Raw genomic sequence first — 15,273 nt, 5'->3', positions numbered from 1 at the left:
TGATCATTGTTTGTGGTCCTTTTGGGTTGACGTAGTCAGTGTATCTGCTGTAATGTTACTCCTCAAAGGTCCCTAGGAGCTCTGGGTTCTGTTTGTGTCAGAGACCAGCCTTGTGCTGGACCGTCGCCCAGTTGGGCTCTCCTCTCTCTCTTTTAAACTTTTATTCACATGGTTTCATCATCACAGTTTTCATTCAACATTACAATCAAAAAATTTTAAAATTAGAACATTGACTTCCCTTCTGCCTTTCCATGCCTTCCTTCTAACATCTTTTACCGCTGCATATTATAATCACTCTGTCTTTTCTCTTTTCACATTTTATTTCCACATATTTTGTACCGCTGAATTTATTCTAAACCTGCTAGCGTTTTGACCCGTTTGCAGAAGTTCTTCATTTAGTCTACAAACATTTTCCAATCCTCTTTAAATGCTTTTTCCTATAGCTCTCCAATTCTGCTGGTTAGATTCACCAACTCTGTGTGTTCCATCATATTTGCCATTCCTCCCTCGCTGGGACTGCCCCCTCCCTCCACCTTTGAGCACATAAAATCCAAGCTGCTGTTGTTGCATAGAGAAATAAATTCTGGCAGTTCTTAGAAACATCTGACTCAATTATTCCTAAGAGAAATGCCTCTGGTCTTTTTGGGGAAAAACTTTTAAACATTCCCCCCCCAATCTCATTATAAATTGTCTCCCAAAAGTCCCAGCTAGGCTCTTCCCATCACAGAACGCCTGTGAGTCAGCCTATTTTCCAGAGGGTACCCCACCTACAATCCCATGTTGCAGGGTTTTTTTGTAGTCTAAATGAACTGTATTAGAAATAAATGCCACTGTCCAACCTCCCATGGTTTTTTTTTGGGGGGGGGGGTTGCTCCTGTCTACAAGGTATTTTTGGTAGCAATGATATTAACAAGTTTAAACAAAGTTTACCAACGGTATTTTTTCTCTTTCAGCTTGGCAGAGTCATCTCCAGTGGCAGCGGCGTCGGCCCAAACTATCAGGGATGCCAAGTGACAGCTCTGAGGTCAGCCTTCCCCAACACAACCCTGCCTTCCCACTCTCTAAGGCTCCTCAAACTGTGTCTGTGTACCTCTGGCCTCTGTTCTGACCTCCTCATTATTCTGCGTGTTCTTGGAGAGAGCTTGTTGCAGCCAGAGACTCCCTGGTTCTTCTGCAGCCTCTTGACTCCCCTCCTCTGCTTCAGCCGGGAGTCTGAATTGCTCCCTGTCACAGACTCCTCCTGCTCACCAAACCCTGTTGCCCCTTCAGTATCCAACACCACCTCCTAATCTTCCCTCTCCTCAGTGAGATCTGAGCCTTCCTCCTCTGGAGGTTCTGTTGAGGGTTCCCCGGCTGGCTCTTCCCACCACTCCTCATCGTCCAGACAGTCCCTGACATGTGCTTACGTTGTCCAGACAATAGGAACCGCATCTTCTCCATCACCTCTGGTCCGCTCTGAGTGTTTCTCTTTGCATTCTTCCTTCCCTTCCAGGCCGTTGAGAGATGGGGACGAAACGGCAATGGATGCCGTCTGCGCGTACAGGGCACCATCCCCCTCCTCCCCCTTTGACCGAGTAACGGTGTACCACGAAATTGTGAACAAGACCAATGGCTTCACCAAGATGGGTCCCTACAATCTGAGCCCAAACAGCCTCTATGTGAACGGTAACCAGGTTTTCGATTTGTCCGATATTTTCTATCTGCCTGCTGTGTCTCAGAACGTTTAGGATATAAGCCAGTAGGGTTGCTAACCTCCAGTTTTAGGGCCTGATCTGCCCCACCAAGTCTGATAACTTCAGAAAATAGGTAAAGAAAGACCACTTCACCCCATCCATCCATCCATCCATCTCCTCCTCATTTTATTATTTGTACCCAGCCACTCTGGGTGGCTTCCAGCATATACAGAAACATAATAAAACATCAAACATCAAAAACTTCCTGATACAGGGCTACCTTCAGATGTCTTCTAAAGATTGTATAGTTGCTTACATCTTTGATATCTGATGGGAGGGTGTTCCACAGGGAGGGTGCCGCCACCAAGAAGGCCCTGTGCCTGGTTCTCTGTAGCTTCACACCTCCCAGTGAGGGAACCGCCAGAAGACCCTCAGAGCTGGACTTCTGTGTCCAGGCTGGACAATGAGGGTGGAGACTCTCCTTCAGGTATACTGGGCCGAGGCTGTTTAGGGCTTTCAAGGTCAGCACCAACACTTTGAATTGTCCCCGGAAACGTACTGGGAGCCAATGTAGGTCTTTCAGGGCCGGTGTTATATGGTCACGGCGGCTGCTCCCAATCACTAGTCTGGCAACTGCATCCTGGATTAATTGCAGTTTCCAGGTCACCTTCAGAGGTAGCCCCGTGGAGAGCGCATTGCAGTATCCCAAGTGGGAGATAACCAGAGCATGTCCCACCCTGGTGAGATGGTGCGCAGGTAGGCAGACAGGCTCAGCCATCGCACCAGATGGAGTTGGTAGACATCTAGATGAAAGTGGACCAAAAATGCAAAAACATTAGCCACTCCTGGTATAAAGCAGGGGTCTGCAACCTTTAAGACAAAAAGAGCCACTTGGACCCGTTTCCGAAGAAAAAAAAACCTGGGAGCCGCAAAACCATTGCAACATTTAAAGCATGCGCGCCGCTGCCCTCCGATCTGACAGCGGGCGGGAAGGTGACGTCGGGACAGTGCATGACTAACGCACGCACCGCCCCCATGCGACATCACAGCCAGTACAGCGCCCGCCACAGTGGGGAGTGTCGGGGCGCACAATGCGCCTCCTCCCCTCTCTAGTATCCGCCCTGGAGCCACGGCAAAGGTGTAAAAGAGCCATATGCGGCTCCGGAGCCACGGGTTGCACACCCCTGGTATAAAGAGACCCAACCCTAACCTAGGACAAAAGTGGGCAAATGTCCACACTAGAAAGTGGAAGCAACTGAACCTGATTCTGCCTTTAAACAAGTGTTCCTTTTCTTTCCAGGTTACAATGAAGCATCACTTCCTACAAGTAAGGGCATAATAATTGCAATGCTTAATTTTTATTCGTTGTGGGCAGGCTAATCCAAAATTGTGGTGCATTGGTTACATCAGTGATTCTCAAAGTGGGGAGTTCTGTCCCCGGGGGAGAATGGGATTGCTTAGGGGGTTGCTAAGAGGCAAGGAAGGGGGCAGCACGGGGGTGCAGGAAGTGTAAAGTTCATTGAATGAAACTGAGTAGTTTTTTTGAATTCTGAACGAAAGGGCAATCAGTTGTTCCTGTTCTACTGTGTCACGATCTTCCTCATGAGAACCGCTCTTTCGAACAATGCTTTTCCTTTTTTGCAAATATTATTTTTTACTACGTTTCCAAAATTTCTCAGATTATCTTCAGATTAGATAATTACATAGCAGCTTTGTATCATGGATTGATTTCCCACCCTGCCCTCCACAGTGCTTTTATTCAAACCCGTTGCATCATTGTTGACTTAATTAATTCATCTTGGGTTGAACAATGCTGTAAAAAATAAATAAATTATATAGAGCAGAGTAGGGGCACTGGGGATGAGTTTTTGGAACCGACAGGAGGCTGCCCTGAAAAAGCGTGGCAACCTCTGATCTATCAGTTAGATGGATAGCCAATTTCAGCGCTGAGAGCCGGATCAGAAATAATGAAAAGCTGGGAGAGCGCAGGAAACAAAGGCTGGAATTGAAGCCACATGTGTATGGAGTGCGCATCATCTCAGTGTGACTAATCAAGTGACTCAGGTCACAGGAGACATTTCTGGGGGGCCCTGGCTGCCAAGGCACCCACAAAACTATCACTGCGGGTGCCCAGCCAGGCAACCCAACACGGTGTGTGCATGACAACACACAGCACGCCAAGGCCCAACAGGGCCGGTCATCATGTGTGTGATGCTCATGAGGTCATGCAGGGCGGACCCCTCACCACCCCTGCACTTTGCATTATGTTCTGTAGCCCTGTAAGCAAAAGGGGGTGCTGATTTAAGTTTTTTAAAGGGAGGGCAGGAGTTCCAGGGCCCAATGAACTAGACCCAGAGGGCCCTTGGATGACCCCCTTCTGCTGGGAGGATCTGGAGAAGAGAAGGCCAGCGCACTGTTCGGAGATGTCTGAGGCAGTAGGACAGGATAATAATAAATAATAATAATAATAATAATAATAACTATTATTATTATTATTATTATTATTATTATTATTATTAATTTATATCCCGCCCTCCCCAGCCGAAGCCGGGCTCAGAGTGATTAACAACAGCATTCTAAAATCAATTCATTTTAAAATCAATTCAAAATCAAATTAATGGCAACCATTGGGCTAGAGTTCTGTGAGGATTGCCAAAATAGGAGGTCAGACTGTGCCTTGGTCAAAGGCCTGGTGGAACAGCTCTGTCTTGCAGGCCCTGCGGAAAGATGTCAAGTCCCGCAGGGCCCTAGTCTCTTGGGACAGAGCGTTCCACCAGATCGGGGCCACGGCCGAAAAAGCCCTGGCTCTGGTTGAGGCCAGCCTAACCTCCCTGTGGCCCAGGACCTCCAAGATGTTTCTATTTGAAGACCTTAAGGTCCTCCGTGGGACATACCGGGAAAGGCGGTCCTGTAGGTACGAGGGTCCTAGGCCGTATAGGGCTTTAAAGGTCAAAACCAGCACCTTAAACCTGATCCTGTACTCCACCGAGAGCCAGTGCTGCTGGTGTAGCACCGGGTGAATGTGATCCTGCGGCAAGGACCCCGTAAGGAGTCTCGCCATGGCATTCTGCACCCGCTCGAGTTAGTGAGGCTGTGACTATCTCCTGTTGAACTCCAAACCTCATCATCTTCAGGCAGCATGGCCAATGGTCAGGGATGATGAGAGTGGTAGTCCAGCAACATCTGGAGGGTCAAGTCTGGATAGGCTTGCGTAAACAAAAAATGTTTTTGGCTGTAGCCAGAAAGAGTACAGGAAAGGCGTCCGGCTGTTGTCAAGAGGCAGGGAGTTCCAAAGGGTAGTTTCTGCTATGCTCAAAGATGGATTTCTTCCAAGTGTAGATTGAGTATTATGTGCCGGTAACGCAGACTGGTGAGGTCAGGGGGGGGGCATACATGGGGCAAGGCTGTGATCTCACAGATTATCTCCCTTACAGCTGCCTCGCCCACCACTCCTCGGCCTCCAACGGCAGTGGATCACTTTATGGTGAACTACACCGTGACAAACCTCATCTATAAGCCAGAGATGGGCACTCCCCAGTCGAAGGTGTTCAACGCAACGGAGAAGGCCCTGTCAGCACTGGTAAGCCCTCCCTGAGAGCACACCTTCTGCTTTTTAAAGGCAGGAATAAATAAATGACAGCACCTTCCTTTCTGCCTAGATGGGTCGAGCAGTGCAGACAAGCAGCGTTGGACCTGCGCTCATGGGATGCAATGTTTCGGCGTTCAGGTATGGATGCAGAATGGGTGCTTTTTTATTATTATTTTAAAGGTGGTCTTTGAAATTTTATCAAGCAAGTAAGAGATGCAAAATCACGAAGCTTGATTGTGAATGCAGTCCTTGTATTAAAGACCTCAATACACATCTAATCTCTGGCAGGGCAAGTGGCTCACATGGAGCTTTCCATGGTGCTGAAACGTCTGACCTGCCTTGTCCTCTTGGAGGTGCCACTCCGGCAAAGTCCCTGCTCCTTACCAGAACCACTGGTCCTTTCCTGGGACATCTAATTTAGGGCCAAAAGTGTTGAACTGGAAGGTGGAGGAAGAGATCCCACGTAGGAAGAGTTTTAAAGTTTTTAACCTTTCCATTTCCAGATCCATAGATGACGGGAAGAACACTGGCGTGGACAGTGTCTGCAGCTACCAGAAAGACTTGATGGCATCCCCTTTTGACCGGGTGCAGATGTATCGGGAGATTGCCAACAAGACAAAGGACTTCACCAAGATGGGGCCCTACGACCTGGACCGGGACAGCCTCCTTGTGAATGGTGAGGAGAGGAAGCTTACTGTTATGGTTGAAGCATGTGGAGGTGTTCTTGTGGAAATCAAACCACAGGACAACTCTTGTTTCTCAGCTGAAGCTTCTCTTTATTCCAAATGCCTGGGGCAGAGATCTCTGCTCTCCTGAGAGCCAGAGAGTCCTCTGAACATGACACAGAGGCCAGAATATTTCTGCAATGATTGATATGCCATAAGCGCAGAGACTTACATCCTCAAATATAAATGCAATATTACATAATATTCAAAGCAATATTTCAACATGTTCCAAAACAGTTGTTTACTCTTTAAATTCAGCTTGTGTTGCTGTGATTTACTGGCAGTGTATGGTTACATGTGTTAGAACGTTGTTCTCCATCCTGATTTCTTTAGCCTGGGTGGGACATTCCCCCAACAATGTGCTCTCTGCCATCTTCTAACAAGTCTTCCCTCCTTCAACAGGTTATCATGAACCACCTCGTCAACCCAGTAAGTGTGCTATTCACAGAACTGCGACACCTCAACCACATCCCAACCGAACATAGAAAAATGCCCTATGCAGAGTCAAACCATGCCCACTTAACTCAATATCATCTGCACTGACTGGCAGCAGCTGTCCAGTGTTTCAGACTCAAGGGCCTTTCCCAGACCTGCCCTGGAGATGCTGGAGATTGAACACTATGCTTTCCTTTAAAATAAAGCAAAATTCCAGCCCTCGTGGCCAGTGGCGTAGCGTGGGTTGCCAGTGCCCAGGGCATTCAAGCATAACCCAGGAGATTGCAACCACAGATGTAAGAAAAGTATGGAGAGGTCACTTCCTGATTTGCATGGAGAAGCCGTTTTCAGTGAAGCCCAGCGACGGAAGTGTGCAGCTGTATTGAGGCAGCACCAGGTGTTGAAATTTTGCGCCCCTAACAATTTTGCGCCCAGGGCAACCACCTCTGGGGGCCCCCCATGCTAAGCCACTGCATAGGGCCTGTCAGTTGTTGGCATAACATCTTCGCTTCTGCTTTGCCACGTATCTCGGCCTCGGGGCAGCCACCCCTGTGACCCTCCCTCACACCACGCCACTGCTCGTGACCTTACCTGCTGCCTTGTGGGACAACTGGAGGGCCCTGCACAAATCCAGAGTGGAGTCCCTAAGGCTGTTGGATGGTGCCTTGTCAGCCTGCTTCCAGCAACTTCTTCAGTCAAGCGAGTGCCAAACATCTTGCTCTGCTTTCTTTGGAATTTACGGGACTGCCTCTCCTGGTCTGCCCCACAGAGGACCTTAAGGTCCATGGATAACCATAGTTTAGAGGTCCCGGGCCCTAAGGAAGCTAACCTCCACCAGGGCCAGGGCCTTTTCAGTGATGGCTCCGACCTGGTGGAATGCTCTGTCCCCTGAGACCAGGGCCCTGCAGGATTTAACCTCCTTCTGCCGGGCCTGTAAGACAGAGCTATTCTGCCTGGCCTTTAATTTGAATTCAGCCTGATCTTTTATTTCCCTTCCCTTCCCTCCCCTTTTAATGAAGATTACCTGCTCTGGGATCCCACAGCTAATTCTCTCCTTGTCTCCTCGCTGGCCCAAATAGGACTAATTTAGCCAGCTAGCACTGGTGATCATCTAATGCTTATTTCCCCTAAATTGATTTCTGAATTCAGAATCTTATTGTTATTTATGTTTTTATACTGTATTTTATGCTGCTTTTACAGTTAAGCGTTTTAAATTTGTTGTTAGCCGCTAGCTGCCCTGAGCCCGGTTTTTGAACCGGGAAGCCCAGGGTATTATTATTATTATTATTATTAGACCCCCCCAGCGAGACCTCCAGACACACGGCTCAGGCTTATGGCATTTCAGGTGCAACATGAAAAAACTGTTTCAGCTCAGCTCTTGGAGACAGCAATATTCTTGAGGAGACAGACATGTACGTCAATAATGGCTTCTTCTTCTCCATTATGCAGGCGTTGCCCCAACTCCTCCCCACCCTCCAGCCAGTGAACGCTTCACGACCAACTTCACTCTGACCAACCTCAGATACAAGGCAGAGATGGGGGATCCGAGTTCGAAAGCTTTCACTTCCACACAGAGAGTTGTGACCACTTTGGTGAGTCTCAGTATCCCTGTACTTCATGAGCACAGGATAGTAGTAGCTTACCATCAGTTGGTTTAGTCATAGAATCATAGAATCATAGAGTTGGAAGGGACCTCCAGGGGTCATCCAGTCCAACCCCCTGCAATGCAGGAATCTCAGCTCAAGCATCCTTGACAGACGGCCATCCAATCTCTGCTTAAAAACCTCCAAGGAAGGAGAGTCCACCACCTCCTGAGTAAAAAGTAGGTTCTACTCTAGTCAGCGGGACTTATTCCCCAATAAGCGTGTGCTGCAGTCGTTCCTAAACCTGAACCAAAGGGCCAGGCTAGATGCCAGACAACCCAGAGTCAGAATTTAATAATTCCTTATCCAGAGTCGGGCTAATATGAGATTCTTTTCTGCCTTTAGCTGGGCCAAATGTTGAAGAAAAGCAGCGTTGGAGACGCCTACTCTGGATGCAATGTTACGGCTCTACGGTAAGACGTCTTGAGAGCCAGTGTGGTGTAGTGGTTAAGAGCGGTAGTCTCATAATCTGGTGAACCGGGTTCGATTCCCCGCTCTTCCACACGCAACTGCTGGGTGACCTTGGGCGAGTCACACTTCTCTGAAGTCTGTCAGTCCCACTCACCTCACAGAGTGTTTGTTGTGGGAGAGGAAGGGAAAGGAGAATGTGAGCCACTTTGAGACTCCTTAAAGGGAGTGATAAAGCGGGATATCAAATCCAAACTCTTCTTCTTCTTCTTTGACATTCCGGAACCTTCCATGTGGCTATTATTGAATTGAACCCGAATGTTGCCAGTATTTCCATTGCAATGAATTTCAACGCCAGTGTCCTGCAACCTTTAGCCAAGAATCATAGAATTGTTGAGTTGGTTTAGCAAAGCAAAGAGTAATTCTGTTGGTTTTTTTGGAAAATACGTTATAGGGTTGTTATTGTTGTTGTTTTTCAGAAATGTTTATTACATTTTTTGCAAAACAGTAAAAAGTACATCCAGAACAGATGGAATCATAAAAAAGAAAGAGAGAGAGAAACATCAAAAGAAAAGAGAGGAAGACAAAGGAAGAAAGGAAACAGAGGAGAAAGACAATAGAGATAATAAAACACACACACACATATATTAGTTAATAAAAGGACGGGCAGGGATTGAAATATACACAATGGAAAATATGAGATGAAGACTTAAAAAATAATAATGTTAAAATGATAAATTGTTTTAAATAATAAAGTGACAAGTAGATTAAAATATGTTTTATAATGCAGCAAGATAGGAAGAACAAGGCACACATGAAGGAAGGGTGGGAAAGCAACTTTTAAACATTTAATTCAGATTAATTTGTTAATTTTTTTGAACAGCAATACAAATTACTAAAGATATACTGGGGGAAAATAATAATTGTAGAGTTGGAAGGGACCCCAAGGGTCATCTAGCCCAACCCCCTTGATGCAGGAAAAGAAATTCCTGTTCAGTCAGAGTAAAGGGTGGTGCACCAAAACACTTTAAAAAAAAAGAAAAGGGAATAAAGGAAAAGGAAAAAGAATATAAAGCAATCAATGGTAGGATTTGAGAACCACAGGCCTGGCCCTCCAGATCTTTTGCTATCTGGCCCTTGGCAACTCTCCATAGGCCACACCCCCTCTCCCCAGGCCACACCCCTCTCCCCAGGCCACACCCCTCACTTCACTCCCCAGCTGACTGATTTTCACCAGGCTAGAGATATGCCCTGGACTGCTGATCTTGCCCTTTACTTGCCTGCAGAAGATTCTGTGACCGTGGGTAGCTGCTGGCCAGCAGTACGTTTGCCTCCCCCATTTCTGCCTCTGGCAAGTGGCCCCTGCAATGCAGCCCCCGGGCCAGAAAAGCGCTCAACCCCTGCCTGCTTAGGGACTGACCGTCGCGCCTTTGATCTTGCAGGTCTTCAGATGGTGGGACGGCAACTGCGGTGGACACAGTCTGCAGCTACCAGCGAGATGCGACGGCGCCACAATTCGACCGAGTGAAGCTGTACCAGGAGCTGATAAATATGACCAATGGCTTCACCAAGATGGGGTCCTACACTCTAGACAAGGACAGCCTCTACGTCAATGGTGCATTTTTAATAATAATAATAATAATAATAATAATAATAATAATAATAATTATAGCCCGCCACTCTGGGAGGCTTTCAACAGGTATAAAAAACAATGAAGCGTCAAACATTAAAAACTCCACGATACAGGGCTGCCTTCAGATGTCTTCTAAAAGTTCTATAGTTTTTTTATTTCCTTGACATCTGATGGGAGGGCGTTCCACAGGGAGGGCACCGCCACCAAGAAGGCCCTCTGCCTGGTTCCCTGTAGCTTCACTTCTCACAATGAAGGAACCGCCAGAAGGCCCTCGGCGCTGGACCTCAGTGTCTGAGCTGGACAATGAGGGTGGAGACGCTCCTTCAGGTATACAGAGCCAAGGCCATTTAGGGCTTTCAAGGTCAGCGCCAACACTTTGAATTGTGCTCAGAAACATCCTGGGAGCCAAAGTAGGACTTTCAGGACCGGTGTTCTATGGTCTCGGCGGCCGCTCCCAGTCACCAGTCTAGCTGCCACATTCTGGATTAGCTCTAGTTTCCGGGTCACCTTCAAAGGTAGCCCCACGGAGAGCGCATTGCAGTAGTCTAAGCAGGAGATAACCAGAGCATGGACCACCCTGGTGAGACAGGGCGCAGGCAGGGAGGGTCTCAGATGGAGCCCTGGACACAGAATTGACCTGCACCTCCATGGACAGCTGTGAGTCTCAAATGACCCCCAGGCTGCACACCTGGTCCTTTAGGGCCACAGTCACCCCAGAGAGGACCAGGGAGTCCCCCACACCTGCCGAACCTCTTGTCTCCCCCCAGAACAGTACTTCTGTCTTGTCAGGATTCAGCCTCAGTCCATTAGCTACCAACCACCTCCAGGCAGGTGACTCCAGGTGAGGAGTCTTCTGGGTCAGCAGAGAGAGAACACCTGGCTTCACACACAACAAACTTCCCCAGTCAGCAGGCTTCAAGACGGACCCTGAATACATCTTTGGGGGTTTTCTTGATAGCATGGCTATCATGAAGTCCTCATGAAGGGGCAGGAGTAGCAATATTGTTTGTTTAGCTATAAGCCCTAAGCATAACAAAAGGCCATCCCAGCTGAGCCACCCATTTGGCAGGCGAGGCAAATGAACCCCCAGGAGTCCATAATTTTCTTCTTCCGACAGCAGGAAAGCATGCAGACTCATTTGATGCAAGATTTTTTTCCCTTGCGGCTTGATGGATATATTTCACAAGGATCTTTGAACAGAGGAGGCTGGGTAATGCAGTGAACAATGTCCCCTGTAACTGGTTTTTTGGAACACACAGAGGGTGATCTCTTACTGCACCATCCAACTATAAAGGATATTAATATTAAGTATTAATTCTGCAGGGGAAACCACAATTCTACATGGAGGCACAAGCTCATCTGCAGTTAGTGACAAAGCAGCCTCTGCTTGGAAGCCTTAATTTTATATTTTTTAACACAGGGGGCTCTTGTTTCTTGAGCAGAAAACTTAGTTTCTTTACTGTCTTTCCTTTCCAGGTTACAGCGACCTACGTAGCATTCCGTGTAAGTATTCCAAAGTGCCACCATGCAAACGGAAAACTCTCCGATCGAAACGACTCCCGCCTTGAAATTCACATTGCTTCTCCTCCTTCCAGATCTCCCCGCTGCGACCCCTGCCAAGATGCCAACTCTGCGGAATTTCACGGTCAACTACACCTTGTCCAGCCTCCCCTACATGAATGAAATGGGGACCCCTGGTTCTCGCAAGTTCAACGCCACGGAGAAAGCCCTGAACTTCTACGTACGTTTCATATCCCTCACTTGTGTGCGCCACCTGCAGCACAAGTAGCCCAGTCCTGGAGACTTCCTGGTTAGACTACTGCCCTGCATTAGATGTGGGGCTTGCCCTTGAAGACTGCCTCCAGTGCTAGAAACTCCGATAATATAAGCTAGACGCCAAATGGTTCCTTAAACCAAGGTTATAGTTGCCAAAATGGAATGTCTATTTGCCAACTGGCTCTAAAGTCCAATTGATGGACTGACTGTGACTGATTCTCAGCTAAACATCTGGCTAGTTCACCTTGAGCTAGTTTTAAAACTTTTTGTGCTCAGGCTGCACACAAAAAAGAACTTTGGTTCCAGAATTTCATTCTGAGTTATCTGTTTTTAGCCTGTTGTCATTTTAATTTCTTGAAAGTCTTAAATTATGGCTGTTCCTTTTTCTTATGTATTTATTGCTTTACCCTTTTTTTGTAATCAGCTTTGAGGCCGTTATTTTGCTTTTGTGCAATCAAGCAGTGCACAGATTTTATAAAATAAATAAGTGGCATATGGGCCCGGGTTGCTAAAAGGGGCTTTTGCCACTGGACACCACTGTTAGTTGTGGGTCCTTGGAAAATGCCTCCCTGGGCCAACTCTTGATGCCTGTTCCCTCTTGAGAAACCTTTAATATCCCCCTTCCTATCTCTTGTGTGCATTTATTTATTTATTTTGCAAAAATCTATACACCTCTTGATCATAGGAAACCTCAAAGCACTTTACAAAAAGAATACAAGAGTAATAGTAAAAACAATTACAGTGGTACCTCGGGTTAAGTACTTAATTCGTTCCGGAGGTCTGTTCTTAACCTGAAATTGTTCTTAACCTGAAACACTGCCGCCGTGCAATTTCTGTTCTCATCCTGAAGCAAAGTTCTTAACCCGAGGTACTATTTCTGGGTTAGCGGAGTCTGTAACCTGAAGTGTCTGTAACCTGAAGCGTATGTAACCCGAGGTACCACTGTAAAACATTCAGAAAAATAATAACAAACAAAACCAGCAGCAACCTAAAAACTCATCAGCATTCTAAATTTCTGAGTCTAATAAAAAAAAGGGTCTTTAGCAAGTGCAGCAAAGAGTACAGGGAAGGTTCCTGCCCAATGTCAAGAGGCAGGCAGTTCCAAAGTTTAGGTTCCACCATGTGCTGAAAAATCAATTTCTTACAAATGCAGAATCTTCTTCTTCTTCTTTGGCGATCGCTCATTAGGTGGCACCATTAACAGTGCCCCCTCCGCAGATGATTCCACCTTTCAGGCAAAGCTTTCAAAGCAACTGATCTGCAGGTGAAGGGCCTCTGCCAATATTTTTCTTTCCTTTCCCCCCCTCCAGATGGAGCCTCTTCTCAAGAAGACACACGTTGGCCCGGCCTTTGCGTACTGCCGAGTGGAGAGATTTTGGTAAGAGGCTGGGAAGGGCAGCTAAGAGGGTGGGCTGGCCTTCCAGTTACAACCAATTCCCCTGGCAGGCCTCCCGAGGTAGACTGCTGTTGAGCGTGGATGTTCCATATACCCATTTTGAGCCCCAAACCCACCCCCCACCCCATTGACAGGGTCTGGAAACCAAGCCGTATGAGGAACGGTTGAAGGAGCTGGGTAGGTTTAGCCTGGAAAAGAGGAAACATCTTCAAATATCTGGAGGGCTGTCGCACGGAAGATGGAGAAGGCTTGTTTTCTGCTGCTCTGGAGCAGAGGACCCCCTTTCATTGCAGGGGGTTGGGCTAGATGACCCCTGAAGTACCCCCTCTGATTTATACGATTCTATAATGTGCAAGGGACGCAGGTGGTGCTGTGGGTTAAACCACAGAGCCTAGGACTTGCTGATCAGAAGGTCGGTGGTTTGAATCCCTGCGACGGTGTGAGCTCCCATTGCTCAGTCCCTGCTCCTGCCAACCTAGCAGTTCGAAAGCACGTCAAAGTGCAAGTAGATAAATAGGTACCGCTCTGGCGGGAAGATAAACGGCGTTTCCGTGTGCTGCTCTGGTTCGCCAGAAGCAGCTCACACATGACCCGGAAGCTGTACGCCGGCTCCCTCAGCCAATAAAGCGAGATGAGCTCCGCAACCCCAGAGTCGGCCACAACTGGACCTAATGGTCAGGGGTCCCTTTACCTTTACCTTTATAATGCGCATTTGCCTTTCCTTAGGGCTCCACAAACCAGGCATGCTGCGGCGGTGGACACTGTCTGCAGCTACTGGGAAGACCTTCTCCCTGCCCCCTTTGACCACATGAGGCTTCACCGGGAGATCAGCAACCTGACGAGGGACGGCACGAGGCTCGGCCACTACAGCCTGGAGAAGGACAGCCTGTCTGTGAATGGTAAGCCAGTTGGGGGCCAGAGGCTGGATGGGAAGAACCCGAGACCCGTGGAAATCGACAGGCTTAAGCCATTCATCATTGCGCCCATTCATCTCACTGCGTTTGCTCCTTTCCCACCCTGAGGGCCTGAGTTACCTTCCGAGGGCCGCATGCCAGGGGTGGGCGGGACCAGGTGCAAAAGTGGGTGGGGCAATGGAGATTCCTTTAGTTGTGATTCCTGCATTGCAGCAGGTTGGACTAGATGACCCCCAGGGGTCCCTTCCAACTCTACTGTTAACAGAGAAATCTGAGGGCTCCCCTGGACAAAAAGCAAGGACACCAGCCAGGAATACCAGAGCAAAACAGAAGCCAGTAGGCTTGGTCTTGATTGAAGACTGTTGCGACAGGACTCCCACCTGCCACCAGGTGGAACAAGATGGAAGCCCCCAACAAAAGAGAACCCAAACTTTTATTAGCTGCTAATCCCCATGTTACACCCCCCCCCAAAACTACATCACTAATACTTCATGGTTACATCATGAAAGGGGAGGTCTGGTGGCAGTAATCTGAGCATCCTGGACCCTGCCCCATGGTTCTCCTTGCCCTCCACCAAACACCCATCAAGGATAACAAAAGAGATATTTACATTTCTCTGTTTCCCAGCCAAGTGAATCCCACCCTTTTGTCTTCATCTGGGTTTGTTATTTCTGGAATGGCTACCTGTCTGGCACTCAGGTATCAGGATGCCAGGGATTATCACTTAGGCAGAGGGGCTGCTGAGGAGCTGAGCTCACATGTCTATATGAATTTCCCAGTGAACTTGTACATAGATACATTGATCAGTGAATTCTTACATTTGGTATCGTGCAGCAAAGGCCCTTTGAATAGATAGGAAGAAACTGTGACGAAGTGTTTTGTGGGGGCAAATCACAAAAGTCACAAAAGTGATTGTGCTGGTTTTGGTAGTGGGCTGCATGTGCCTGAAATCTGCTGGAGGGGCAACCCCCCCAACCTATACATAAATTCCTGCAACACTACGATTCTATAAAATGTAAGCTTTGTAGAGAATAGGCTAGTTTCTACACACACACACACACACACACACACACACAGCCCT

At 47.8% G+C, this 15,273-nt stretch overlaps 1 protein-coding gene across 1 annotated transcript in view; it reads left to right on the top strand.

The window, feature by feature from the left end:
- LOC308467230 (mucin-16-like) overlaps positions 1-15,273 on the top strand; it is a 56,165-nt gene that overhangs the window by 29,812 nt on the left and 11,080 nt on the right. The window contains exons 65-78 of the mRNA XM_080988691.1: positions 954-1,024; positions 1,493-1,665; positions 2,974-3,000; positions 5,108-5,253; positions 5,333-5,400; positions 5,766-5,938; positions 6,390-6,416; positions 7,872-8,014; positions 8,411-8,478; positions 9,916-10,088; positions 11,583-11,609; positions 11,702-11,847; positions 13,193-13,260; positions 14,005-14,177. Of these exons, the coding sequence (XP_080844817.1) occupies positions 954-1,024; positions 1,493-1,665; positions 2,974-3,000; positions 5,108-5,253; positions 5,333-5,400; positions 5,766-5,938; positions 6,390-6,416; positions 7,872-8,014; positions 8,411-8,478; positions 9,916-10,088; positions 11,583-11,609; positions 11,702-11,847; positions 13,193-13,260; positions 14,005-14,177 (1,483 nt within the window). The remainder of the gene's footprint in view (positions 1-953; positions 1,025-1,492; positions 1,666-2,973; positions 3,001-5,107; positions 5,254-5,332; positions 5,401-5,765; positions 5,939-6,389; positions 6,417-7,871; positions 8,015-8,410; positions 8,479-9,915; positions 10,089-11,582; positions 11,610-11,701; positions 11,848-13,192; positions 13,261-14,004; positions 14,178-15,273) is intronic.

The sequence above is a fragment of the Podarcis pityusensis genome (genome assembly GCF_964106645.2).
Source record: "Podarcis pityusensis genome assembly, chromosome: 18".
Taxonomy (NCBI): domain Eukaryota; kingdom Metazoa; phylum Chordata; class Lepidosauria; order Squamata; family Lacertidae; genus Podarcis; species Podarcis pityusensis.
Note: the sequence above shows the minus strand (reverse complement) of the source record. Positions and strands in the feature narration are given on the sequence as shown.